General features: G+C 33.3%; 2 protein-coding genes across 2 annotated transcripts in view; one reads left to right on the forward strand and one right to left on the reverse strand.

The window, feature by feature from the left end:
* The window catches only part of Hml (hemolectin), a 37,327-nt gene extending 19,857 nt beyond the window's left edge, over nt 1-17,470 (forward strand). Inside the window, exons 51-75 of the mRNA XM_077434649.1 lie at nt 585-811; nt 884-1,072; nt 1,150-1,385; nt 11,110-11,229; nt 11,304-11,588; nt 11,680-11,849; nt 11,931-12,063; nt 12,172-12,406; nt 12,562-12,678; nt 12,767-12,985; nt 13,063-13,166; nt 13,239-13,454; nt 13,550-13,669; nt 13,749-13,904; nt 13,982-14,131; nt 14,205-14,324; nt 14,407-14,565; nt 14,638-14,784; nt 14,880-14,999; nt 15,077-15,232; nt 15,307-15,453; nt 15,529-15,745; nt 15,824-15,997; nt 16,069-16,221; nt 17,028-17,470. Coding sequence (XP_077290775.1) covers nt 585-811; nt 884-1,072; nt 1,150-1,385; nt 11,110-11,229; nt 11,304-11,588; nt 11,680-11,849; nt 11,931-12,063; nt 12,172-12,406; nt 12,562-12,678; nt 12,767-12,985; nt 13,063-13,166; nt 13,239-13,454; nt 13,550-13,669; nt 13,749-13,904; nt 13,982-14,131; nt 14,205-14,324; nt 14,407-14,565; nt 14,638-14,784; nt 14,880-14,999; nt 15,077-15,232; nt 15,307-15,453; nt 15,529-15,745; nt 15,824-15,997; nt 16,069-16,221; nt 17,028-17,290 — 4,333 coding nt within the window. The 3' untranslated portion in view covers nt 17,291-17,470. The remainder of the gene's footprint in view (nt 1-584; nt 812-883; nt 1,073-1,149; nt 1,386-11,109; nt 11,230-11,303; nt 11,589-11,679; nt 11,850-11,930; nt 12,064-12,171; nt 12,407-12,561; nt 12,679-12,766; nt 12,986-13,062; nt 13,167-13,238; nt 13,455-13,549; nt 13,670-13,748; nt 13,905-13,981; nt 14,132-14,204; nt 14,325-14,406; nt 14,566-14,637; nt 14,785-14,879; nt 15,000-15,076; nt 15,233-15,306; nt 15,454-15,528; nt 15,746-15,823; nt 15,998-16,068; nt 16,222-17,027) is intronic.
* LOC143914434 (uncharacterized) lies at nt 140-25,537 on the reverse strand. The gene is made up of 14 exons (XM_077434650.1): nt 25,066-25,537; nt 22,273-22,404; nt 21,977-22,174; nt 20,987-21,109; nt 20,740-20,877; nt 20,054-20,197; nt 19,794-19,931; nt 19,553-19,684; nt 4,256-4,387; nt 3,960-4,157; nt 3,233-3,382; nt 2,999-3,115; nt 2,372-2,893; nt 140-2,293 (listed from the first exon to the last, which is right to left on the reverse strand). The coding sequence occupies exons 1-14, from the start codon at nt 25,321-25,323 to the stop codon at nt 2,009-2,011; spliced, it is 2,667 nt and encodes an 888-aa protein (XP_077290776.1). The 5' UTR covers nt 25,324-25,537; the 3' UTR covers nt 140-2,008.
* Nucleotides 25,538-26,816: the final 1,279 nt, after the last annotated feature.

Here is a 26,816-nt window from a genome sequence, read left to right on the forward strand (position 1 = left end):
GGTTGCGATTGTCCCAAAACTCACCCCCTGGAGTGTTTACGGTAATATTTTATCGTTGTATTGACATAGGTTTGACAGTGATTCCCATATTTGAAGAAATGTAGGAGAAACTTATCGAAATAATACGACCGTACGAATTGGCAATGATCTGAAGTAACACCCTTCCCATTTATTTATTTATTTTAAATACACAAGTATACCACAGTATCTTCACAGGTCACCCCAATATGACACTGTGGCCAGAAAAAAATTTCATTCCATTCAGTGCGTTTGCGCCTTTAATCTTAAAACATATAGGGCATTGGAATATCCGATAGTTAATATAGCTTTGTTTTGTTTGTTTCTGCCTATTTAGAGAAAATTTTAATATCAAAACATTTTGAACCCTTCCCATTTTATTCCATTTCTTTCCCTCTATAAATACAATAAATATTTAAGAAATAAAAAAGAACCGTTCCCTATTTTATCCACATAGTAAAATGTTCAAAATCGAAAATGGGTTATATAATATGACATATGTATATGTTTAATAGAAATAATTAAAATGATAACATGGAGTATATAATATTGGGTCTATATTTCAGTGGTGGATTATTTGAAAAATGTGCGTCTTCTACAAATCAAGATATGAGTAAGACACGCTGTTTGGAAAACGTTTGCAATTGTCTGCAATCCGATACTAGAGCTAAAAATGATACGAGGGAACTGGCTGCAATTTGTAGGTGTGATGCTTTCCAAAAATATGTCACCGATTGTCTGGCTGCTGATCCTACGATAGATCTTTTGGAATGGCGTACTTATTTGAATTGCCGTAAGTTTTGTTTGTTTTAGTGTTTATTTATAATCTAGATATTCCGAATGCTTATTAATTTTATTGTTTCAGCCGCTACTTGTCCATCGCCTCTTATACATAACGATTGCTTCAGACGTACTTGCGAACGGTCGTGTAATTCATTTATGGAAGTCAATCCTTGTCCGATAGCACCTGGAGTTTGTTTCTCCGGTTGCTTCTGCCCCGAGGGTCTTGTACGTAAAGGCGATAATTGCATACCTCATACGGATTGCCGAGATTGTAAGTGATTTGTTTTTACACAACATACATATTTAAGGTGTTGTTTTATCGAAAGCTAATTTTATTTTCTCACATAGGTGCGTGCGAAAGTTTTGGAAAACCACAGTATTTAACGTTCGATAGACGAAATTTTACTTTTGACGGCAAATGTGCTTACACTGTAGTCAAAGATACGGACATGGGAAAAGATTTAAATTTCCAGATTTATGCTGTTCATGATAAGTGTCCGACAGATAAAAAGTCTGCTTGTACTTCGGCTCTGTACTTTATTATCAATGATCATACTTTGCACGTGCAGAAAATTAAAAATAAGGTAAGTCATTGATGTATTAACTTAGTATTATACTGCATGTTTCACTTACAAAGTTTGACAACATTAAATTTATGTACGCTGAATTTTGCATGCCATGTAAGTTGAAAAATGACTATTTACAAAAAAAGTTCCTTATGAACATGCAAACATCTAAGGTCAAATAACCCAGTGTATCAAATTCAGACATGATCTGTGAAAATGCTGATACAAACATATGTGTGCATTTTAATTGTCATAATTATCAGAACAATAATAACATAAACTAAATGATTCATATGTGTGTGTATTAAGCAAATTATTTTGGACATTAATGTTAAATTAAAGTGAGATATGATTAATTTTGATTAATTTTGTTTGAAGAAAATGCTCAAGGATTAATCTTTAAATTCATATAATATAAATGAAATCATTTTTAAATTATTTACAAGTTCAATAAGTACTACTTTGGTGAAATTTTTACTGTAACATGACTACAAAAAGCTTTGTAAAAAGATTTTATATTTTTTGTTTGAATTTTAAAAACAAATAGCAATCAACAGATTTACACACTTGTATAATTACATTTATTTTTACATAAAGCGATCATATTTACATAATTTTAGTATCGTAATTTCTCAATTTATTTATATATTAGGAACGAAATTTATCGGGATAGCCCATGTTATCGTACCTACTGCGGTATTTTCTAGTAGTTTATCGCAAATACCGTTTTTAATAGTTTTGAATATCAAATTTAAAGCTAATACTTGTTGATTTTTAGGCATAGAACTTATAGCCAATATCAAAATTCTCATGTCATCCGAAAATTCAGAAATTTCATTTGTAAACACCACGTGGCACTTGTTGCTGCCTTCTTTTACACTGAAAGGACCAGGCAAAATTCTTTGTATATTATTAATGTTAGTTACCTGAAAGCAATACAGAACCATTTAAGTATTTATTATTGACATACCATTTTTTGTTGTTGTTAAGTTAGCTCTACATACTTGTGTATATTTGCTATTTCCCACCCAAATGAGAGGTTGCTCGAGGGTGTCCTTCTGTTTTTTATGGTGATCATTTTGTTTCGCTTTATGTTCACCCTCTTTTGAAGATGTAGTTTTTTTTACAATAACTCTGACGTAAATTTTTTTTGGTTCTATTTGTTTTGTTTCGTGATTTTTATTGCTTTCAACAAGACTCGTTTTAGAAGTATTACAATTTTTAATTTTATCAAGAATTAGTTGCTGATCACTCGTTGTATTCTCTCCACTTATAGATGTTTCTTCACTTTCAACTGTGTTATGAATATGTTTCATTTCCTCTTTTTCATTCACTTCACATGCTGTACTTTTATTTCGTTCCACATTAAACCTTGGTTCTTTTTCTTTTCTCGCCTTATAATAGTATTCTCTTTGAGGGTCCAACCTTCTTTGTTGTTGTTCTATTATTCTATGTTTAGGTGGCCCAGGAACCGGCTTTGGAAGATTGGGGTTTGTTTCGGAAGTTTGGTTATTGTCAGTTGATTTCTAAAATGTAGTGTTAAAAAATGTTTAGAAATGTATTTGCAATACCATATCTAAATGTCAATATAAATCTAGAAAAATTTATTTTCTTTTCTTTTTCTCACTCACTTCACTTGTACATGATGTAGTTTGCTCCACATTAATCCTTGGTTTTTTTGCTTTTCTCGTTTTATAATAATATTTTCTGCCTATAATCAATCTTTTTTCGCGCTCTTCTATTGATTCCTAAAATGAAATATGGTTAGAAATATATTTGCAATACCATATCTACATGTATTATAACGCATCTTATTGTGTACAAAGTTTTTGCCAAGGAGTAACTTTTTACAAACAAAAAATTACCCCATTAATTTTATTTGCTAATATTATTTTCTTATATTGTCTTGCATTAGCCAATCTTCTTTCTTTTTGTTCTATTGTTATTTGTTGCCAATGATACTGCTTAGGAAGTTTCGGTTTTGTTTCGGGAGTGTTGTTATTGTCAGGTAATTCCTAAAATGTAGTGTTAAAAAATGATTAAAAATGTATTTGCAATACTATATTTAATTTATTTATTTTATATATAATTTCCAATTAAAAAGTTTAATATAATTAATATAAATAATCTTCTTAATAAAATTTTTAATAATAATTATTTTATTAATTACAAACTTAATAATCTTTATTTCTTTAATTATTTCAAAAAAAATGCCGACTAAAATCTATTATTGAAAATTTCTTAGTGACCGCTCTATCTTGATTGAGTTGTGACAAAAATCGCAATTGAAACGTCTAGGCATTTTGCTCTCACACATGCATGTTATTGTGAATGAAGATTTACTAATGGAGTAGCTTTTGACAAACAAAATATTAGAAAGTTGAATGTGATTTTGGGGTCATGCACAAAAAAAATATATATATATATAAAAAAATTGACTGGTGTCGTTCGTGAACGATAATCGCGGTTTTAGTCCACTTCCCATACTTAAATCAATATGAAATTTCACATACTAATACGTTTTTGCTTGGGGTGTTAGTTGAAACCAAAATTAGAGGTTGTAGTCAAAAGTTTATTTTCATTGTCACTCACTTCGCTTGTGCATGTGATACTTTTATTTTGTTCTACAATAACCCTTGGTTTATCTGTTCTTCTCGTCTTATAATAATACGCTCTTTTAAAAGCCAATCGCTTTTCATGTTCTTCTTTTGTCATTTGTCTAGGCGGCCCACGAAGCTTCTTTGGAAGATTGGAGTTTGTTTCGGAAGTTTTGTTATTGTCAAGTAATTTCTAAAATGTAGTGTTAAAAAATGATTAGAAATGTATTTGAAATACCATATCTAAATGTCAATATAAATCTAGAAAAATTTATTTTATTTTTCTCTCACTTCACTTGTACATGATGTAGTTTGCTCCACATTAACTCTTGGTTTTGTTACTCTTCTTATCTTATAATAATATTCTCTGTTATAAGCTAATTTTTTTTCGCGTTCTTCTACTGTTAATTGTTTTGGAGGTTTCTAAAATGTAATATGAGATAATGATTAAAAAAATATATAAAAAATGTGTATACCTATAATATAAGTAGTAAAATATAAAAAAAATATATAATTAATACTACAATATTATAATTATGTTTGAAATCTTCATCATCATTGCATTGTATATCATCTAGTATACATATTATATTTGGTTCATATAAAGATGTTCTTCCAAGATTGTTATTTAGGCTGGGATAGGGCTTCCAAGCCGGTTTAAACCGAAACCGAAAAGCCGGCTTTTTGGCTCGATCATCCGGCTTTTTAAGGTTTTCTTTAATTAATGTTTTTTTCCTCAAAATTAACAATTATGAATTTCGAATTTCTATGTAAGATCAAAATGAATGTGTATATCTAAATTCTCTTAGGTAATAGGCGTATATTTCTTTGAACAAAAAAAAAGTTTGAGCACTTTTGTTAGAGCGGTTTCTTTGAGATTTAGTAATGTATGAAGACTAGGTCATAAACCAATAAAATATTATTGAAAGTACATATGTAATTTCAATGATCTACTCGACTTCAGGTATAGAAAACATTATTATCGCAAAACCTTTTATTTGACAACAACAAAAAAGTATTCCTAAACTCAAATATTTATACAAAATGCGTGGAAATTTTCGGAATATAATTGATTTTTCTTCGAAGGTATTGGAAGCCCTTTAAATATTGAGGCCACATACCTACTTTTATTATGGTTTTAAAATGTTTGTGATATGCCGTTTCTAATGAATTTGTTTTCGAAATTTGCAACGGTTTGTTAAGCTTTTGGATTTTTAAGCTAAAACAGATGCGTAAATACAACTTTTGAAAGATGGAAATACTTCAACGTTGAGCGCACCTCAGAGCGAATCTCAGCAGTTCTTAGTATCTATTCACGATTCCACAATTATAGTTTTTCTGCGAAGTTACACATTATTTTTTTAATAATATATTCTTGATAGTAGCTTTTTTTAATCATTTAATTATTTAAGCGTATTTAGGATCTGCCATTTTACGGCTGTTATATATAATACAAATTGTATTATTTGTAATAATAATATATAATAATGATCTTATGAAAGTTGATAATGTTTATAATTCAATTTAATTTATAAAAAACATTTTTTTTGCATAATATATGTAGTATATATTTACATTTTTTTTTTCGATATAAAAATTTTAAACTTAAAAAAATCTTAATTTTCTGAAACCAGTGAAAACCGGCCAACTTTTTATTTGTAAAAAAACCCGAAAACCGGCTTTTTCTTTTGGGCGGTTTTTTGGAACCCCGAAGGCTGGGATCATAATTATTTTTTATATTGAAGTACTTTTAATACATATACAAATACATTAAGTCCCCGAGCTACGCGAATTCGACTTACGTGAATTCGTACTTTTTTGCCAATTTTTATTTATATTTTACATATAAAATGAATATTGTGTGCACGTATGTGAGAGAAATAGCACTACAATATCTCCACCATTATTTTCTACTAGTGTTGGACCCGTTGATTTCAACGGGTGGTTTCGAAAAGGAATTGAAACTCGAATAAAAATAAAGTTAAAGATATTGAATCGACTGGTTTCGGAAAGAAATTGATGCACGAATTACGAATGACAAATTACGAAGTGATTACGAATTACGAATTACATTTTGTGCATCGCCGACGCCTCCGGCACCCCGGGGCCTTCGCCCTCGGCGCTTCCGTCGCTCCGGGGCCATTGGCCCCAGCGCCGCCGGCGCCTCCGGCGGCCGCACCGCCCCCAGCGCTTTCGGCACCCCGGGGGCTTCGCTCCCAGCGCCCCCGATGCCTCCGGCACCCCGGGGGCTTCACCCCCAGCGCCGCCGGCGCCCCCAATGCCTTCGGCACCCCGGGGGCTTCGCCCCCAGCGCCCCCGAAGCCTTCGGCACCCCGGGGCCTGAAAAAACTGGGAAACTGAAAAAATGAAAAAAATGAAAAAACTGAAAAAATGAAAAAACTGAAAAAAATGAAAAAACTGAAAAAATGAAAAATATAAAAAAAAAAAAAATTTGTTCCCCATACTGGTTGACGGTTGATCGTCCGTCACAAATTTACAAATATACAAATATATTTAGCGACAGTCCGTTTTTATATATAGTATTTATCGATTTTTATCGATTCGTTCATTATGTTCGGCGAGCGTTAGGACACATACACACACACACACCCACACACACACACAGATTACCGTCTTCATATATATGATAGTGTAAAATCTTTATGTACATTTTATTTTCATCTATCCTTTGAAACTAATACATATTATTTCAAAAATTGCCCAATTTTAAGTTTTCCCCGACTTACACGATAACCATTGTAGAGGACTTACTGTATTTTTTTAATACTTTTTATACAAAACTAATATAAAACTTTGGTAAAATCCAGTGGCGGCTCGTGATAATTTTTAGTGGCGGGGCTGCACTGAAAATATGTCTAAAAAATGTCACCATAATTATTCTATCATGTCATAACAGGACAAAATAAGCACAATTTTTGGCGTACGACCACTTACATGTGGATTTAAGTATTATTGAAAAAAAAACTAGCAAAATTCACCACCCATTAAAGGGGTGCGTCCAAACGCGATGAAGATTTCGAAAAATACGCTGGTACTCCAGTAAGATTGCTAAAAAAATTCGTTCTTGCTGGTTTCGCGACGCGGATTAAAAAAAACCCCAAAACCTTTCAAAAACTTAACCCCCTAATTCGTAACGAAAAACATTAACCTGTTGACAATGCATCGATACATCGGTTGTTTCGTCTGCCATAACAGCTAGATAAGTTGTTTTTTTTTTATTTCAGCACTTATTTGTTCCCTACACACGTTCAAAATACAATCTAAAAGTTAATTTTGAATAGTTTTTGATGTCCCTTTAAAAACCGAAGAAGTTTGAAAATGTTTTTTTAAAGAATCGTCGAAATTTTGTGAATATTCTAGAAGCCCCCGAAAAACTCCTGGATTTTTTGAATTATCTGTTTCATCGTGTCCCCTCATTGGCATTTCAAATTTAACGCAATCAATAATTTTAAATAAAACATCCCGATTTTTTTTTGACGTTTTCGTTATGCTTATCTATTTCCCGCCGACAAGCTTCCCAAAATCGTGAGATTACACAAATTTTTTAAGTGTTCGACACTTCCCTCGTGTTTTTAAATTTATCGTTTAAATGTTTTAAGTCAATAACTCCTGTTTTCGTCCAAGATGCTTCGCCTGGCGACTCGCCTCCAAACAAAAGACACGGATAACAAAATAACGTGTTTTTTTCTGTACATCTCGTTAACCAATTGTATTTTTTATAAATGTCTGGATTAAATTTTCGCGAGTAACTAAAAGATCTACTAGTTGCAGGCTGTGAAATAATTAAATTGGGCGTGAGGCAGCCTAATGCTTTTATAGCGACTTTTTCGGTAAGTTCTAGTCGCGAAAAGTGCAAATTTTGTAAATATTTTACTGAATTCTTTTGTTCTTCCATTTTTAAAAGAAAAAAAATCTTAATATATTTAAATAAAAAATTACGAGAAAAAGTTAAACAGATTTGAAAAAAGTTTGCTGTTATCAAAATGAAAACGACTCACCGAAGATTTGATGAGGGCTCGTACACAACCAATTAAGAGTAATGAAAACGAATAAAGCTGTGATCGTGCGATTCAACTAATCAAATGTAAGATCAAGCGCGCGAAATCTTAAACAAACTGACAGATGAATGTCGAAGGCGAAGACTGCCGACTGTAGACGGCAGACAGGCGAAGGCTGCCGACTGTCCAGCCCAAAATGGCAGAGTGAGTGAAAGAGAAAGAGCTATCTGCAGTTGCAAATAGCTCTTTCTCTTTCTCGTTCCGAAACTCCGGGCTGCGCAGCGTTCAGCTCGGCGCTGTAACACTTTACAGCCAGTACAGCAACATTTTAATTCATCTGTCACCATACAAGTTAGTGGGGTCTTCAAAACGGTCAACATTACTTACAATATCACCCTTTTGGATATGGGTGATATTGTAAGTAATATTTACTCTGTCGAAGGCCCCAATAGTTTAGTCCATCCAACTAATAAAAAAAATATCATTAATAAATAAAATATTAAATGTATTATTAAATATATATCTTAGAATTTTATAGGAGGGGCTGCAGCCCGGCAGCCCATTAGGACGAGCCGCCACTGGTAAAATCCCATAATAGCGTATGTTATTATTTTACGTCAAATCGAACATGGCCGTAATTTTCATTATTACGTACTTATATTGTGTAATTCTCTCCAATTACCGTCAGAAATACTCGGTGAAGGATATATGTAGGTGAAGGAGCGAAACAAATTCCTAAATACAAATTCTTGCAAATACGTTGTACATAAATAATGCGCGACTTGTGCCGAATTGACGTTTCACTTGCATCCACATATTCTCAACGTTTTGTGTATACAATTCACTATCATTTGGATCCACAAAGGTATCATGGTAAACCACAAATGTATACTGACATGACTGCCATGTCGGATTTTACGTCAAATAATAACCGACGCTATTGTGGAATTTTAGCAAAATATTTTTTTATTGCTTTTAGTGTTACAGAATTTTATTTTTATTTACAATTTTATTTAATTATTATTTTGTACATACCCAGCATGTTTTATCACAAACTGTGTGGATCTCACTTTCAAACTCGTTCTGGCCAGTGACTTTCCTTATACAGCATCTCTCCTTTGGTGATTTAAATGAATCTGAGGATTTAAGTTTCCTTTGGTAATACTCACGACTTATACGAGCTTGATATAGTTTCCTTTTTTGTTTTGACTCTTCGTCCTCGTTTGCAAGTTTAAGCTGTCGCTTAATTTTCGCCTTTGCCAAACGTATTCTACGCTCGTATTTAGACTCCATAGTAAATAATATTGAAATTGGCCAAACCTCGCAAGTTGACAAAGTTCCAATGCGATTGGAACAGTTCAGGAAGAGGTGTCTTACTAACGAACGAAGTGAAACTTATATAAAACCTTTAATAATAACAAAACACGAAACGCGAGCACGAACTAACGAGCTTTTTTGACAGCATCAAAGCTTTGTAGAAAATTGCGGCATCTGGGGACTGGTGTGAAAAGCTTTTCACAGATTTGGCCGTAATACATCGATGGACGGGGTATATTTTACGCGTAAAATCTGCGACGCAAACTCGAAAATACCAAAGTAAGCGAGGGTAAAGTCGTAAACGGTAAAACCAGAAACGATAATATTCATAAACGTTACACTTAGCGATGGCATATTCAAATACGGCATTCAATGATGACAATAAAAATTATTTTGAAAAAAATATATTGACGTAGTTCTTTTGGTAAACGGATTATTTCGCAAATTGCGATCGCGCGCACGACAATCGTTGCCACATGAATCGCGAATACGGAATATCTGGTACTCCAGTTTTCGTTAGTAAAATATTTCGATTGATGAGTTTTTGGGTGCCAGATGTTCCGTGATCGAGATTTTAGTGACGTGCGCAAGATCGCCTTTTTGCGGAATAATCACCGAACTGGTTAGTTTAGAGGAATTATAAAGTTAATAATGCAAATACGGCTTTTAAAGAACAAAATAGTCAATTAGAAGAAAATTTCAATGTTTATTTGAGCAAATGACGGAGAGTAAAAACATTTCCCTTCGCGTTGTTTGATATTCTCTACTAAATAACAACATGCGCTGCGGGTCCAACTAATATCTTCCTGAATTGGCTAAAAGAAACTGTTCAAAATTTGATGAACTTTTTATATCGGGAATACTCTTTAGGTATAAATATTTCCTATATATTTAATTATTTTATTATTATATGCATATATTATATATCAGGCCTGACAAGTAAACCCCAATTGTGCCTTCTTGGCTAATTTCAAACAATACAGCATTTTTATTTCGTAGGTCGCTGAATTACGAGACACTGGAAAATTGAAATTAACGAGACATCTATCAATTTGATAGGAAATTATAGAAATCTGATAGGAAATGATCGACCTGGAGTCACAAATATCCAAGTCTGACCAGCAGCATTACAGATAGGCTCAGAATAAATTCTTTTCAATCGAGGTCAACTCACGGGATCGAGCCCGGCGCCTCTCTGTGCTAGGGAAAAGCCCAACCACCGAGCCAAGCTGCTGGCTTACATATGTATAGGCGGGGCTTTTTTCCCTAAGAACGCGGTGGGACTTTATTTGTGTGGTATTTTTAATGATCCAATAGCAATTAGATGAAGCAATATTCGTGCGTACATTATCGCAATCCATATTTATATAATTGGCCAAAATGATAAAATATGGTGTCTTATGAAAAGGATAAAATATGGATGGATTTGAAAGTGCAAGAACAAGAATTTCATTCCAGCACCTTTTTTTTTTAAAAAGTTCTGCTTATTAAACCTTTTACCTGTTCTGTAATTTTAAATGATTTCGTTGATGATTAAATTTCTCCATCTTCACGTCGGAGATATATGCCTGTTGTATTGTTAGCTAGCCCCTGCATGTATGTTAAATTTCAAACCGATCTCAAGTCTGAAAGTGGTTCAAATTCATATCGCAAATTTCGATTCGTTAAAAACATCAAGTGAAATAAATAAAATGCCTGAATAAAAAATAGCAAATAATGGAATTAATTATTTACCATCCCCTAAGCGTATTATGGATGAAGTGATGATTTTACTTATATACAATTTTTTTTTTTTTTTGTTGTATTTAGCTTGCAGTTATCATTGATGGATTGAAAACAACTCATTTCCCAGTATCCAATCCATGGCTTAAAATTGACAAAGCAGTTCAGGATGACTTAAATATAGATCTAATATCGAGCCATATTGAGGTTCGTTATTTTGTTATCGAATTAGTGATTTCCGTCAAAATTATTATTATTTATTATTTAAATCGGCATTTTAGGTATCACTATTTTTCCACAATATGGCGTTTTCTGTTAAAATTCCTCCCATTTTACATCGCTCTGCCGTTGAAGGACTTTGCGGTCAATGCGCTGGTCCTTTAGAACCTGAGGATAAGGAAATGACAGAAATGGACATTAAAAAGTTTAGAGCTCCAGCAGCGGTATTGGAAAAGCTTGGCATTCAAGAAGATGAATGTATGGAAAAACCAAAAGAAAAATGCTGGCCGCCACCACCAAACGAAGACCCCTGCTTGAAAATTTTAGATCAAAACAGATTTGGAAAGGTTTGTTTAAAGCCACTACTTCACTTACGTTACGCCTACACTTTACTATAATAGCTTTTTTAATTTCTCAACTAATTTTATACCATTATAGTGTCATGCTATAGTTGACGTTGAACCGTACATATCGTCTTGTCAGCAAGATTTGTGCTCTGAAACGAAAAAAGTCGACATTTGCAATGTTTTGGAAGCTTACACACAACAATGCAGAGTATATGGAGTTTGTTTGGATTGGAGAAGAAGTGATTTGTGTCCTTATACTTGGTAAATTATATCATTCATCCAACATCACTCACTATTGATGTTTGTTTGATTGGGCTAATTTTAAAATTTTAATTTCAATAGCAAACCTGGCTTGAAATACAAATCATGTAATCTCGGCTGTCAAGTAACATGTGAAAATTATGAAAAGTATTCAAAGCATCCAGAATCGTGCACACAGTCATCAATTGAAGGTTGCTTCTGCCCCGAAGGAATGGTAGGAGCAAATTTTCATTATATTACATATAGCTCAATAATTAAAAAAAAAATCATGCGAAGTGCCTCGCTTACTCTATAGCAATTTAATGATAATTTTTATTAATAGGTATCATCTAACGAAACATGTATAGAAGCGAGCAAGTGCTTCCCGTGCGATTCCATAGGACATTATGTCGGTGATACATGGCAAGTTGATGAATGTACTGAATGCACATGTTCGAAACGTGGTGGAGTGACTTGCACGAAACGATCTTGCGCTCAAGCCATGGTATGTGGTTCCGGGTCTCGGGTCCAACAAATCGCCAAGCCACCGGGACAGTGCTGTCCCGAGTTTATCTGCGGTAATACCTTATACAAATGTACATATTTATATTCACAGGTCATAATCATAATGCAACAAGTACATACATATATGTTATATTATATGTTTATATTTTTATTGCCCCCGAGTTTGATGAAGTCACCATTTTTAATATTTATATTGAATATATTACAGTGCCAGTTCCCACAGAAAGCTCTCTGAAATGTCCTGATCCAATTAAAATGTCTTGCGGCTTCGGTCAGGTGATGAAACTCGAAACAATGTCCAACAACTGCGTTCAATATATTTGCAGTATGATTTATTTTTCGTTATATGAATTTTGTTATTTGAATGATCTTTTGACACCACCTCCTGATTATGCCTTTTATCTTTTAATTAGAATGCAAACCCGCAGGCGAATGCGAAGAGATCGATCCCAAATCTGAATTTGAAATGTTAGATCCGGGTATGGTACAGGAAATTGACGAATCTGGCTGTTGTCCTAAAGCCAAGTACGTTTGTAAAACAGAATTATGCCCAAAAAGACCAGAATGCCCCAAGTTCCACTTGGTTAAATCCGCTCAGAAGAAGGGTGATTGTTGTCCAAAGTATACTTGTGGTAAGTTGTGGTTTTTTTTTTTTAAATAAATAAGATAATAAGGTAAGAAATATTATAATATATTTTTATGATTTCAGAACCACCTCCTAATAGATGTTTATATGATATGGAATACGATTCGAAACCCAGTGGTGGGGAAGTCAAGAGAGATCCAGAACACATTGAAACAATTCCCAAAGCGGTTAACTTTTATTTCATTTTGAAAAAATTATAATTTATTTAAAGATGTATTGAAATAAGATTTTTTTAACAGGTTGGTGCAATATGGCAAGATGGACCTTGTCGTACATGCGTTTGCAAAAAAACTGTTGAAGGCGGTGTTAATAAATTGCGAGCTACATGTTCTTTAACTCAATGTCCTAAAATATCATCTACAGAAGACTTTGAATTGGAATCAGTTGGAATACCGTTTACGTGTTGCCCGAAACCGAAATATAAGAGTTGCATACATGAAGGCAAAACCTATAAGGTATTTTTATACATATTAGTCATTAGACATATAAATATGTATATTTAAAAGACATTACCAATTTTAACTGCTCCTTTAAATTTTTCTTTGTTAAGATTAATGAAACGTGGACCTCGGTAGAAAATCCCTGTGAATCGTACACATGCGCTTTGAATGCAGATGAAACTTTGGAAAAACAGAAAAATATTAAGGATTGTAATACTGATTGTAAACAGGTAAGATTACTATTGATGATCAAAAATACATGCACATATTACATTTGTATTTACGGCAGTGTATTTTATGCGTTTTTAGGGATCGAAATACGTTGCATCGAACGATCTAAAAGAATGTTGTGGTGAGTGTGTACCATTTGCATGCGTTGTTAATGACCAAGAACGTGAAATAGGGGAGAAGTGGTCGTCGGCTGATCATTGTACAAATTATGTGTGTTTGGAAAAGAATGGAGCGGTAGATATTTTTATCAATATTTTTATAGATCCATTATTATGTATAGATTATTTGATTGTAAGTAAATATATTTGCAGGTTCAAGTTCAATCAACAATTCAAGCCAATTGCCCGAAAGTGTCCGTTACTCAAAGGGAAGAATATGAATTTGAGGAGATAACCGTGCCAGGAGAATGTTGTAAAAAAATCAAACCAGTTGCTTGTAAAGCTGAGGGAAAGATATATAAGGTAAAATCTATGAAACGATTCACAGTTAAAGTATAACATGTTGTTCTTTAATGTTTAATTTGAAAAAAATTAGGTTGGCGAAGTATGGACATCTGAAAAGAATCCATGCCAATCGTACAAGTGCACTTCAAAAGAGGATGGAGTTCTTGAGAAGCAAATCAACGTCAAACAATGCGAAACTAAATGTAAACCGGTACGAAAATCACACCTGCATATATGTACATTCGTAAATACATTATAATTGGAAAGTAATAATATGAAAACTTCAATTTTAGGGTTGGAAATATACACTTTCTGCAAATCCTAAAAAAATATGCTGTGGAGAGTGCGTTCCGTTCGCTTGTGTTGTTAACGGAGTTGAACACGACATTGGAAAAGAATGGACTTCTGATGATCATTGTACAAATTTCTTTTGCTTGAATAAAAATGGAGCGGTAGGTATCGTTAAGCTATTTTGTATTGTAAATGTTTCAATGATATTGTAAAAATATTTTTTACTCCATCAGGTGCAAGTTCAATCTGTCGGATTAACTTGTCCATTGATCTCACAAAATCAAAAGGAGAATTACGAAATAGAAGAGATTCCCGTGAAGGGACAATGCTGTAAGAAAACCAAAATAGTCGCATGTAAAGTCAATGGAAAAATATTTAAGGTATACTTTGTGTGATAGACGATTGAAATACACATATGTATAGTATTTTACGCCAAATATGCATACGTATTATTTTATGTTATTGAAAAATTTAGGTTGGTGAAACATGGCCTTCTAATGAAAACCCATGCGTTTCATTCAAATGTGTTTCTAAAGATGACGGCATCCTCGAAAAACAGACTAGTGTAAAACAGTGTGACGTCAGGTGTAGTACGGTATGTTAGATAGATCTGAATCATTTACTTTTTGTATAATATTATCATTTATGTAATCCAACGCTCTTTTTTTGTAGGGTTCAAAATATATACCATCTTCAAACCCCAAAGTTTGCTGTGGAGAATGCGTACCATTCGCTTGTGCAGTTAACGGGATTGAGCGTAGTATTGGAGAAGAGTGGACTTCATCGGATCATTGCATAAATTATTTCTGTCTAAATAAGAATGGATCTGTAAGCGTCGATCAAATGCATGATCAAATGTCACATGAAAAATACATAAATAAAATGTAAATAACTTTTCACAGGTTCAAGTACAATCCACGCACGTAACTTGTCCGTCAATATCAGACAATCAAAAACAGGAATATGAATTCAAAGAAATCCCCGTGGATGGAAAGTGTTGCAAAAAAATTGTGCCCGTCGCATGTAAAGTAGATGGAGAGATTTATCAGGTCCGTTTAATTGTTTTTTTTGTTAGCTTTCCTATTGTAGGTATTTGTAATATAAATTGAGTTATATCATTATAGGAAGGTTCAACGTGGAAGTCTCTCGACGGAAATCCGTGCAAAAATATAACTTGCACGCGAGATAATAACGGTGAATTGGTTAAAAAGGAAACTTCGGAGTCTTGCAGCATGGACTGCTCGCACGGTTGGGAATATAAGCCTTCCAATGACCCTCTAGCTTGCTGTGGTCAATGTGTTCAATACGCTTGTATTGTTGAAGAAGTTGTATATAAACCAGGTAAGGTTCCATTTTTTCTTCAGTGCGATAAAATATCATGCAATAAGATGAGTTTACAGTGTTTTCACAATTGCACAGGTCAAGTGTGGTACTCTGCAGACAACTGCACGAAATTCTCCTGCGATGAAATAGCAGGCAGTCTCTTAGTGTCTAGCAATCAAGACGTGTGTCCTGATATTACCGGATGTGATCCCAGTAACATATACGACGTAGGATGCTGCAAGCAATGCAATATTACAGCCATGTCTCAAAGTAAGTATGATGACGAGTGACTTTGATCAAAATACTTGAATTGATGAGGTATACATAATTTTCTTTCATAGGTGCATGTATGGCGACAAATTTACCAGTCAAGGAAACTATTGGTTTGATACAACAAGTGATATCACACCATGGACTATGCACAAACAAGAAACCATTAATTGGTTTTAAAGAGTGCAAAGGCATTTGCAATTCAGGAACAGTATTCAATCAAGGTAAGAGTTACATACTTACGTCCGTCTATATATGCCAAATCTAAAGCATACGCTTTGCAAGTGTCAATGGGACCCGAGTGTTTAACCCTTTGAATGCTGACGTCTTTTCTGTTGAAAGCCTGCCATGCTGAAAATTTCAACAACATTTCCAACTAGAATTATTTAGAAATCCAATAGAAGGCAGGTATAAAAATTGTAGCTAATCCAAACAAACCCTAGATAGCTACTGCCGAGCATTTCGAGTTTTGTAAAGGTGTGTTTAGACTCTTTAATATATCTTGCAACAATATAAATAAAAAAAAAAGTCTATTAATGAATGTATTTTCCCAAAAATAGTTTTCCATCTTCTTCATTGTTGTTAAAATGTAAAACTCACAATCTAAAATACTCAGCAGTTAGGGATTTCCATCGGGAAATTCTGCTATGGTTATAATTTCAGAAATTTCGGTGTAAACCAGTCCTTATAAACGTTGACAAAAACCATGTTCAATGTATTTTTTTCAATGCTACCTGGAAAGGCTTAGCGGGGTAGTATTCACGTTTCTTTTTACATGCTCAAAATATAACGCCTATCGGGTTTTTCAGACCCATAGACTTGTTGGCAAAACGTCGATCGGCATTGGTCAGCATTCAAAGGGTTAAAGGGGATGCTGTAGTCTCCCTCCTTAACCACTCGGCTCATATTGAAACTTGCATAGAGCGATTCTGTTCGAGTTCTGCAAGAACAGCACATATAGACGGCACACAACTTACTATACTATGAAAAATTTGAGCCTATATTTAAATTTTATGTGATAATGTTATAGAAACGTCCATGCATGTATCTGATTGTAAATGCTGTCAAGCTTTAAAGTATGATGGTTTGGTGGTTGAAATGACTTGCGAGGACGGTTACGTTTTGAAGAAACAGGTGGCGGTTCCGATGGCATGTGATTGTCAAATTTGCAGTGGTGAAACGATATCCAAGAATACTAAATATGGAAGAAAGACACCGCCGAAATTTAACTCGAGATCTGGTTACTCATCGGAACACGGTTCAGAGTTCGACGATGTTGAATTGTTGAATTGATGACTCGACATGTTTACATATGGCAACTGAGAGACCCAAATTATGTATAGCAGTTGTTTATTTAATTTTAATAACATGTATTATATTATAGTTAAGTGAGAGTGTATATTCAAATCAATATACATATAAATAATGATTCAAATGAATTTGTATTTTTGAAATATATTTTTTTAAATTTTATATAAATTGTTTTTATTTACTGTTATTGTATTAGGGAGTTTTCAGGAACTTGGAATGGGACAAAGCCGGAGTAAGCATCAACGGTCGCTTCTTGAGTCACCTTCGGTTCGCAGACGATATAGTTTTAATAGCTCGTGATTCAGCTGACCTACTTAACAGACTAACACAGCTGGACAGGGAAAGTAGAAAAGTAGGATTAAAAATTAACGTAGATAAGACCAAACTAATGTTCAATAGGTATTGCATGCCTGATAGCATCCCATTAGATGATAAACCAGTAGAAGTAGTAAATAATTATTTATATTTAGGTCAAATAATTGACATGTCTGGTAATAAAGATGAAGAGATAAAGAGACGTATGAAATTAGGATGGAGTGCATTTGGACGGATGTATGCTGTTTTTAAATCAAAAATGCCACTCTGCCTGAAGAAAAAGATCTTTGATCAATGCGTTTTGCCAGTGATGACGTATGGATGTGAAACTTGGACACTGAACACCAAGATGCTACATAAAATCCAATGCACTCAAAGAAGTATGGAGCGCTGTATGCTTGGCATAACGAGAAAAGACAGAAAGCGGAACACGTGGGTGAGAAGTATGACAAGAGTAGTGGACATAGTGGATAGAGTGAAGAGATTGAAATGGCAATGGGCGGGTCACGTAGCTAGGAGGATGGACGAAAGGTGGACAAAAGAATTGCTTGAATGGTACCCGAGAGAATGCAAAAGGGTAAAAGGAAGACCGCAAGGAAGATGGGTGAACGAAATTAGGAAAATGTGCGGGGTGAGATGGATGAGTGTTGCGCAAAACAGAGACGGGTGGAAGCGTGTTGGAGAGGCCTTCATCCAGCAGTGGATGGCGAGTGGCTGTAAATGATGATGATGATGATAGATCATGAAAACGTGATCAGTGATCGATTATGATTTCGAATCAGGCAAAATCTCGAGTTCGAATTTTCGCATGATCACAAAATTTCATCTATTGTTACTATGTATGTACATACATATATTAAGTAAAAATAGTAGTAGATAAAGATTTACACTAAATAATTAATTTACCGTTTTATTTTAAATACCAATAGTGTTGAGTATTTACAGAAACATGGTGTCATGATTTATAAATGTAATTTCTCAATTTATTTATATATTAGGAACGAAATTTATGGGGATAGCCCATGTTATCGTACCCACTGCGGTATTTTCTAGTAGTTTATCGCAAACACCGTTTTTAATAGTTTTGAATATCAAATTTAAAGCTAATACTTGTTGATTTTTAGGCATAGAACTTATAGCCAATATCAAAATTCTCATGTCATCCGAAAATTCAGAAATTTCATTTGTAAACACCACGTGGCACTTGTTGCTGCCTTCTTTTACATTGGAAGGACCAGGCAAAATTCTTTGTATATTATTAATGTCAGTTACCTGAAAGCAATACAGAACCATTTAACTATTTATTATTGACATACAATTTTTTGTTGTTGTTAAGTTAGCTCTACATACTTGTGTATATTTGCTATTTCCCACCCAAATGAGAGGTTGCTCGAGGGTGTCCTTCTGTTTTTTATGGTGATCATTTTGTTTCGCTTTATGTTCACCCTCTTTTGAAGATGTAGTTTTTTTTACAATAACTCTGACGTAAATTTTTTTTGGTTCTATTTTTTTTGTTTCGTGATTTTCATTGCTTTCAAAAAGACTCGTTTTAGAAGTATTACAATTTTTAGTTTTATCAAGAATTAGTTGCTGATCATTCGTTGTATTCTCTCCACTTATAGTTGTTTCTTCACTTTCAACTGTGTTATGAATATGTTCCTCATTACACCTTGTTTTTTTTTCTTTTCTCGCCTTATAATAGTATTCTCTTTGAGGGTCCAACCTTCTTTGTTGTTGTTCTATTATTCTATGTTTAGGTGGCCCAGAAACCGGCTTTGGAAGATTGGGTTTTGTTTCGGAAGTTTGGTTATTGTCAGTTGATTTCTAAAATGTAGTGTTAAAAAATGTTTAGAAATGTATTTGCAATACCATATCTAAATGTCAATACAAATCTAGAAAAATTTATTTTCTTTTCTTTTTCTCACTCACTTCACTTGTACATGATGTAGTTTGCTCCACATTAATCCTTGGTTTTTTTGCTTTTCTTGTCTTATAATAATATTCTCTTAAATAAGCTCTTTTTTTTTCGCGTTCTTCTATTGTTAATTGTTTAGGACGTTGCTAAAATGTAATATGAGGTAATGATTAAAATGGTTAGAAATGTATTTGCAATACCATATCTAAATGTCAATATTAATATAGAAAAATTTATTTTCTTTTTCTCACTCACTTTACTTTTACTCGTACATGATGAAGTTTGCTCCACATTAATCCTTGGTTTTTTTACACTTCTTGTCCTATAATAATATTCTCTTTGAATAGCTAATTTATTTTCGCGTTCTTCTATTGTTAATTGTTTAGGAGGTTTCTAAAATGTAATATGAGAAAATGATTAAAATGGTTAAAAATGTATTTGCAATTCATTTTTTCTACATGTCGATATAAATCTAGAATTTTTTTCTAAATAAAAACTTGTAATATTTTATTGACCTTTGCATTTTTTACTTTTCTCGTATAATATTCTCTTTGCCAAGCCATTCTTCTTTCTTTTTCTTCTATTGTTATTTGTTTCCAATGATGCCGCTTAGGAAGATTCGGTTTTGTTTCGGAAGTTTTGTTATTGTCAGGTAATTCCTAAAATGTAGTGTTAAAAAATTATTAAAAATGTATTTGCAATACTATATCTACATGTCAATATATATCTAGAAAATTTTTCTAAAAAAATATGTAATATTTCAAGTTTAAAATTTAACTATGAATAATGAAATTTCTGATCACTAAAATCTATTATTGTAAATTTTTTAGTGACCCCTCTATCTTGATTGAGTTGTGACAAAAATCGCAATCGAAACGTCTAGGCGTTTTGCTCTCACACATGCATTTTATTGTGAATGAAGTTTTACTAATGGAGTAGCTTTTGACAAACAAAATATTAGCAAGTTGAATGTGATTTTGGGGTCATACTCAAAAAGAAAAAAAAAATTACAAAAAACTTGTATTTAGTTTGACTGGTGTCTTTCGTTTACGATAATCGCGATTTTGGCTAACTTCCTAGAGTTCCATTAGTATATTTAACATACTAATGCATTTTTGCTTGAGCTTTTGTTGAAACTATAATTTTTGATATCATAGGCAAAAGTTTCTTTTCTTTTTACAAGGCTTTTATTCTCACTCACTTCATTTATACATGCTGTACTCATATATTGCTCCACATTAGTCCTTGGATTTTTTACTCTTCTCGTCTTATAATAATATTCTCTTCGATAAGCTAATTTTTTTTCGCGTTCTTCTATTGATAATTGTTTAGGTAATTTCTAAAATTTAGTATGAGGTAATGATTAAAATGGTTAGAAATGTATTTGCAATACCATATCTAAATGTCAATATTAATATAGAAAAATTTATTTTCTTTTTCTCACTCACTTTACTTTTACTCGTACATGATGAAGTTTGCTCCACATTAATCCCTGGTTTTTTTACACTTCTTGTCCTATAATAATATTCTCTGTATTGAGCTAATTTTTTTTCGCGTTCTTCTATTGTTGTCTAAAATGTGATATGAGATTATGATTAAAATGGTTAGAAATGTATTATTTGCAATACCATATCTAAATGTCAATATAAATCTAGAAACATTTCTTTTCTTTTCCTCACTCACTTCACTTGTACATGATGTATTTATTTATTGAAAAATCAACAGGCCTCAGATGTAGAATTTCATAAAAATAAAGAATAAATATAACAAAATAACATCTGAGCCCCAATGATAGATTTTTACAAAATACATAATATGCTAATATCTACATAGTACATATAGACAAACAAATGAAAAAGAAAAGAATAAAAACTATAATACGACTAAATAAGACAATGCATAATTAAACATAACGTGATATAATATAATTGGATAAACAATATATGTATAATAGAAATAAAAATGGATTAATCAATTAAAACTCTCCTGAAGGCAGTCCTGAATTGATGTATGGAGATACCGAATAGATCAACATCATTCAGCTCCCCGTTAAACATACGATAAACACACTGCAGATAAGAATATTTTTGGGAATTAGTATTGAAAGGATTAAGTGAAAAGAGTGCAACGTGTCTAGAATACCTAACTGGGATCTTGAAATCAACCTTATTCAGTAAATCAGAACAATCAAGGAAACCATTTAAGAGCTTAAAGAAGAATGTAGCATCAGTTAGTCGTCGCCTGACAGAAAGATTGTTAAAAGATAGGATTTTTAAAATATCGGGAACAGTAGAATGGGTATAATGGGTATAGATTTAAATGCTTTGTTGGTAATGAAGGATACGTTTACGTTTACTACTAATACGTTTTTGCTTGGGGTGTTAGTTGAAACCAAAATTAGAGGTTGTAGTCAAAAGTTTATTTTCATTGTCACTCACTTCGCTTGTGCATGTGATACTTTTATTTTGCTCTACAATAACCCTTGGTTTATCTGTTCTTCTCGTCTTATAATAATACGCTCTTTTAAAAGCCAATCGCTTTTCATGTTCTTCTTTTGTCATTTGTCTAGGCGGCCCACGAAGCTTCTTTGGAAGATTGGAGTTTGATTCGGAAGTTTTGTTATTGTCAAGTAATTTCTAAAATGTAGTGTTAAAAAATGATTAGAAATGTATTTGAAATACCATATCTAAATGTCAATATAAATCTAGAAAAATTTCTTTTATTTTTCTCTCACTTCACTTGTACATGATGTAGTTTGCTCCACATTAACTCTTGGTTTTGTTACTCTTCTTATCTTATAATAATATTCTCTGTTATAAGCTAATTTTTTTTCGCGTTCTTCTACTGTTAATTGTTTTGGAGGTTTCTAAAATGTAATATGAGATAATGATTAAAAAAATATATAAAAAATGTGTATACCTATATTATAAGTAGTAAAATATAAAAAAAAATATATAATTAATACTACAATATTATAATTATGTTTGAAATCTTCATCATCATTGCATTGTATATCATCTAGTATACATATTATATTTGGTTCATATAAAGATATTCTTCCAAGATTGTTATTTAGGCTGGGATAGGGCTTCCAAGCCGGTTTAAACCGAAACCGAAAAGCCGGCTTTTTGGCTCGATCAACCGGCTTTTTAAGGTTTTCTTTGATTAATGTTTTTTTCCTCAAAATTAACAATTATGAATTTCGAATTTCTATGAAAGATCAAAATGAATGTGTACTTCTAAATTCTCTTAGGTAATAGGCGTATATTTCTTTGAACAAAAAAAAGTTTGAGCACTTTCGTTAGAGCGGTCTTTGAGATTTAGTAATGTATAAAGACCAGGTCATAAACCAATAAAATATTATTGAAAGTACATATGTAATTTCAATGATCTACTCAACTTCAGGTATAGAAAACATTATTATCGCAAAACCTTTTATTTGACAACAAAAAAGTATTCCTAAACTCAAATATTTATACAAAATGCGTGGGAATTTTCGGAATATAATTGATTTTTCTTCGAAGGAATTGGAAGCCCTTTAAATATTGAGGCCACATACCTACTTTTATTATGGTTTTAAAATGTTTGTGATATGCCGTTTCTAATGAATTTGTTTTCGAAATTTGCAACGGTTTGTTAAGCTTTTGGATTTTTAAGCTAAAGCAGATGCGTAAATACAACTTTTGAAAGATGGAAATACCTCAACGTTGAGCGCACCTCAGAGCGAATTTCAGCAGTTCTTAGTATCTATTCACGATTCCATAATTATAGTTTTTCTGCGAAGTTACACATTATTTTTTTAATAATATATTCTTGATAGTACCTTTTTTTAATCATTTAATTATTTAAGCGTATTTAGGATCTGCCATTTTACGGCTGTTATATATAATACAAATTGTATTATTTGTAATAATAATATATAATAATGATCTTATGAAAGTTGATAATGTTTATAATTCAATTTAATTTATAAAAAACATTTTTAGTACTTTTAATACATATACAAATACATTAAGTCCCCGAGCTACGCGAATTCGACTTACGTGAATTCGTACTTTTTTGCCAGTTTTTATTTATATTTTACATATAAAATGAATATTGTGTGCACGTATGTGAGAGAAATAGCACTACAATATCTCCACCATTATTTTCTACTAGTGTTGGACCCGTTGATTTCAACGGGTGGTTTCGAAAAGGAATTGAAACTCGAATAAAAATAAAGTTAAAGATATTGAATCGACTGGTTTCGGAAAGAAATTGATGCACGAATTACGAATGACAAATTACGAAGTGATTACGAATTACGAATTACATTTTGTGCATCGCCGACGCCTGCGCTCCGGGGCCTTCGGCCCCAGCGCCGCCGACGCCTCCGGCGGCTGCACCACCCCCAGCGCCCCCAATGCTTTCGGCACCCCGGGGGCTTCGCCCCCAGCGCCCCCGATGCCTCCGGCACCCCGGGGGCTTCACCCCCAGCGCCGCCGGCGCCCCCAATGCCTTCGGCACCCCGGGGGCTTCGCCCCCAGCGCCCCCGAAGCCTTCGGCACCCCGGGGCCTGAAAAAACTGGGAAACTGAAAAACTGAAAAAATGAAAAAAATGAAAAAACTGGGAAACTGAAAAACTGAAAAAATGAAAAAAATTAAAAAACTGAAAAAATAAAAAAAATTAAAAAACTGAAAAAAATGAAAAATATGAAAAAAAAAAAAATTTGATCCCCATACTGGTTGACGGTTGATCGTCCGTCACAAATATACAAATATATTTAGCGACAGTCCGTTTTTATATAGTATTTATCGATTTTTATCGATTCGTTCATTATGTTCGGCGAGCGTTAGGACACATACACATACACACACACACACACACACACAGATTACCGTCTTTATATATATGATAGTGTAAAATCTTTATGTATATTAATGTACATTTTATTTTCATCTATCCTTTGAAACTAATACATTTCTTTCAAAAATTGCCCAATTTTAAGTTTTCCCCGACTTACACGATAACCATTGTAGAGGACTTACTGTATTTTTTTAATACTTTTTATACAAAACTAATATAAAACTTTGGTAAAATCCCATAATAGCGTATGTTATTATTTTACGTCAAATCGAACATGGCCGTAATTTTCATTATAACGTACTTATATTGTGTAATTCTCTCCAATTACCGTCAGAAATACTCGGTGAAGGATATATGTAGGTGAAGGAGCGAAACAAATTCCTAAATACAAATTCTTGCAAATACGTTGTACATAAATAATGCGCGAATTGTGCCGAATTGACGTTTCAATTGCATCCACATATTCTCAACGTTTTGTGCATACAATTCACTATCATTTGGATCCACAAAGGTATCATGGTAAACCACAAATGTATACTGACATGACTGCCATGTCGGATTTTACGTCAAATAATAACCGACGCTATTGTGGAATTTTAGCAAAATATTTTTTTATTGCTTTTAGTGTTACAGAATTTTATTTTTATTTACAATTTTACTTAATTATTATTTTGTACATACCCAGCATGTTTTATCACAAACTGTGTGGATCTCACTTTCAAACTCGTTCTGGCCAGTGACTTTCCTTATACAGCATCTCTCCTTTGGTGATTTAAATGAATCTGAGGATTTAAGTTTCCTTTGGTAATACTCACGACTTATACGAGCTTGATATAGTTTCCTTTTTTGTTTTGACTCTTCGTCCTCGTTTGCAAGTTTAAGCTGTCGCTTAAGTTTCGCCTTTGCCAAACGTGTTCTACGCTCGTATTTAGACTCCATAGTAAATAATATTGAAATTGGCCAAACCTCGCAAGTTGACAAAGTTCCAATGCGATTGGAACAGTTCAGGAAGAGGTGTCTTACTAACGAACGAAGTGAAACTTATATAAAACCTTTAATAATAACAAAACACGAAACGCGAGCACGAACTAACGAGCTTTTTTGACAGCACGTTTTTGACAGCATCAAAGCTTTGAAGAAAATTGCGGCATCTGGGGACTGGTGTGAAAAGCTTTTCACAGATTTGGCCGTAATACATCGATGGACGGGGTATATTTTACGCGTAAAATCTGCGACGCAAACTCGAAAATACCAAAGTAAGCGAGGGTAAAGTCGTAAACGGTAAAACCAGAAACGATAATACTCATAAACTTTACACTTAGCGATGGCATATTCAAATACGGCATTCAAAGATGACAATAAAAATTATTTTGAAAAAAAAATATTGACGTAGTTCTTTTGGTAAACAGATTATTTCGCAAATTGCGATCGCGCGCACGACAATCGTTGCCACAAGAATCGCGAATACGGTATATTTGGCACTCGAGTTCTCGTTATTAAAGTATATTTCGATTGATGACTTTTTGGGTGCCAGACATAGATATAGAATAACCTATGATATGTGATGCCATCCGCCTTTTTATGTTTTCTTGAGTAATTGTAACACAATTTCACTGAACACGTTGGCATTTTCGAAAAAAGGCCAATCGACCTTACTACTACTTAGAAGCTAACTAGCTACTGAGAGAGTGTGCATGCATTGTACTTCTTTTTGTATGTGCATGTACCAACAGGGTGAACGGCTTAGAGCGTCAGGGCGTATCTATGTATTCTATATCTATGGTGCCAGATGTTCCGTGAACGAGATCGCTTTTTGTGGAATAATCACAGAACCGGTTCGTTTAGAGTAATTATAACTTTAATAATGGAAATTTTTTTTTAAAGAACATATTAGTGAATTAGAAGAAAATTTAAAAATTTATTTGAACAATTGAAAGGAGTATAATGAATAAGGTAATTGGACTATTCGTCACATTGGGGTGGTCACAAAGACAATTTTTGCCATGAAAATCGCGAATACACAATATTTGGCACTCAAGTTCTCGTTACTATGATAGTTATCGTTAGTATGATGGACTTTTCGGCTGCCAGATGTTCCGTTATAGAGATTTTAGTGACTTTGTGACGAGTAATTTGTGACCAGTAATCACCGAACCAATGAATAATTCCATCATCTGTTCACTCCACGTTGAGCTGAGGTTTAAAAACTACGAGACCCTGGAAGGTTGCGAACACTTGAATATACAAAAAATAAATTCTCAAACACATGATTTTTTCATATCGAATTACATTAATATTGGTATATTTCGTGGAAAATAAACTCTGGGGTGCTTATAATCGTTTTCCATGAGAAATAAATCACCCAATTGTTTTATTTTGACTAGGACAGAACATCCATATTTTTGGTATTTCTTATTAATTTCGTATAAATT

The sequence above is a fragment of the Arctopsyche grandis genome, chromosome 7 (assembly GCF_051622035.1).
Source record: "Arctopsyche grandis isolate Sample6627 chromosome 7, ASM5162203v2, whole genome shotgun sequence".
NCBI lineage: Eukaryota > Metazoa > Arthropoda > Insecta > Trichoptera > Hydropsychidae > Arctopsyche > Arctopsyche grandis.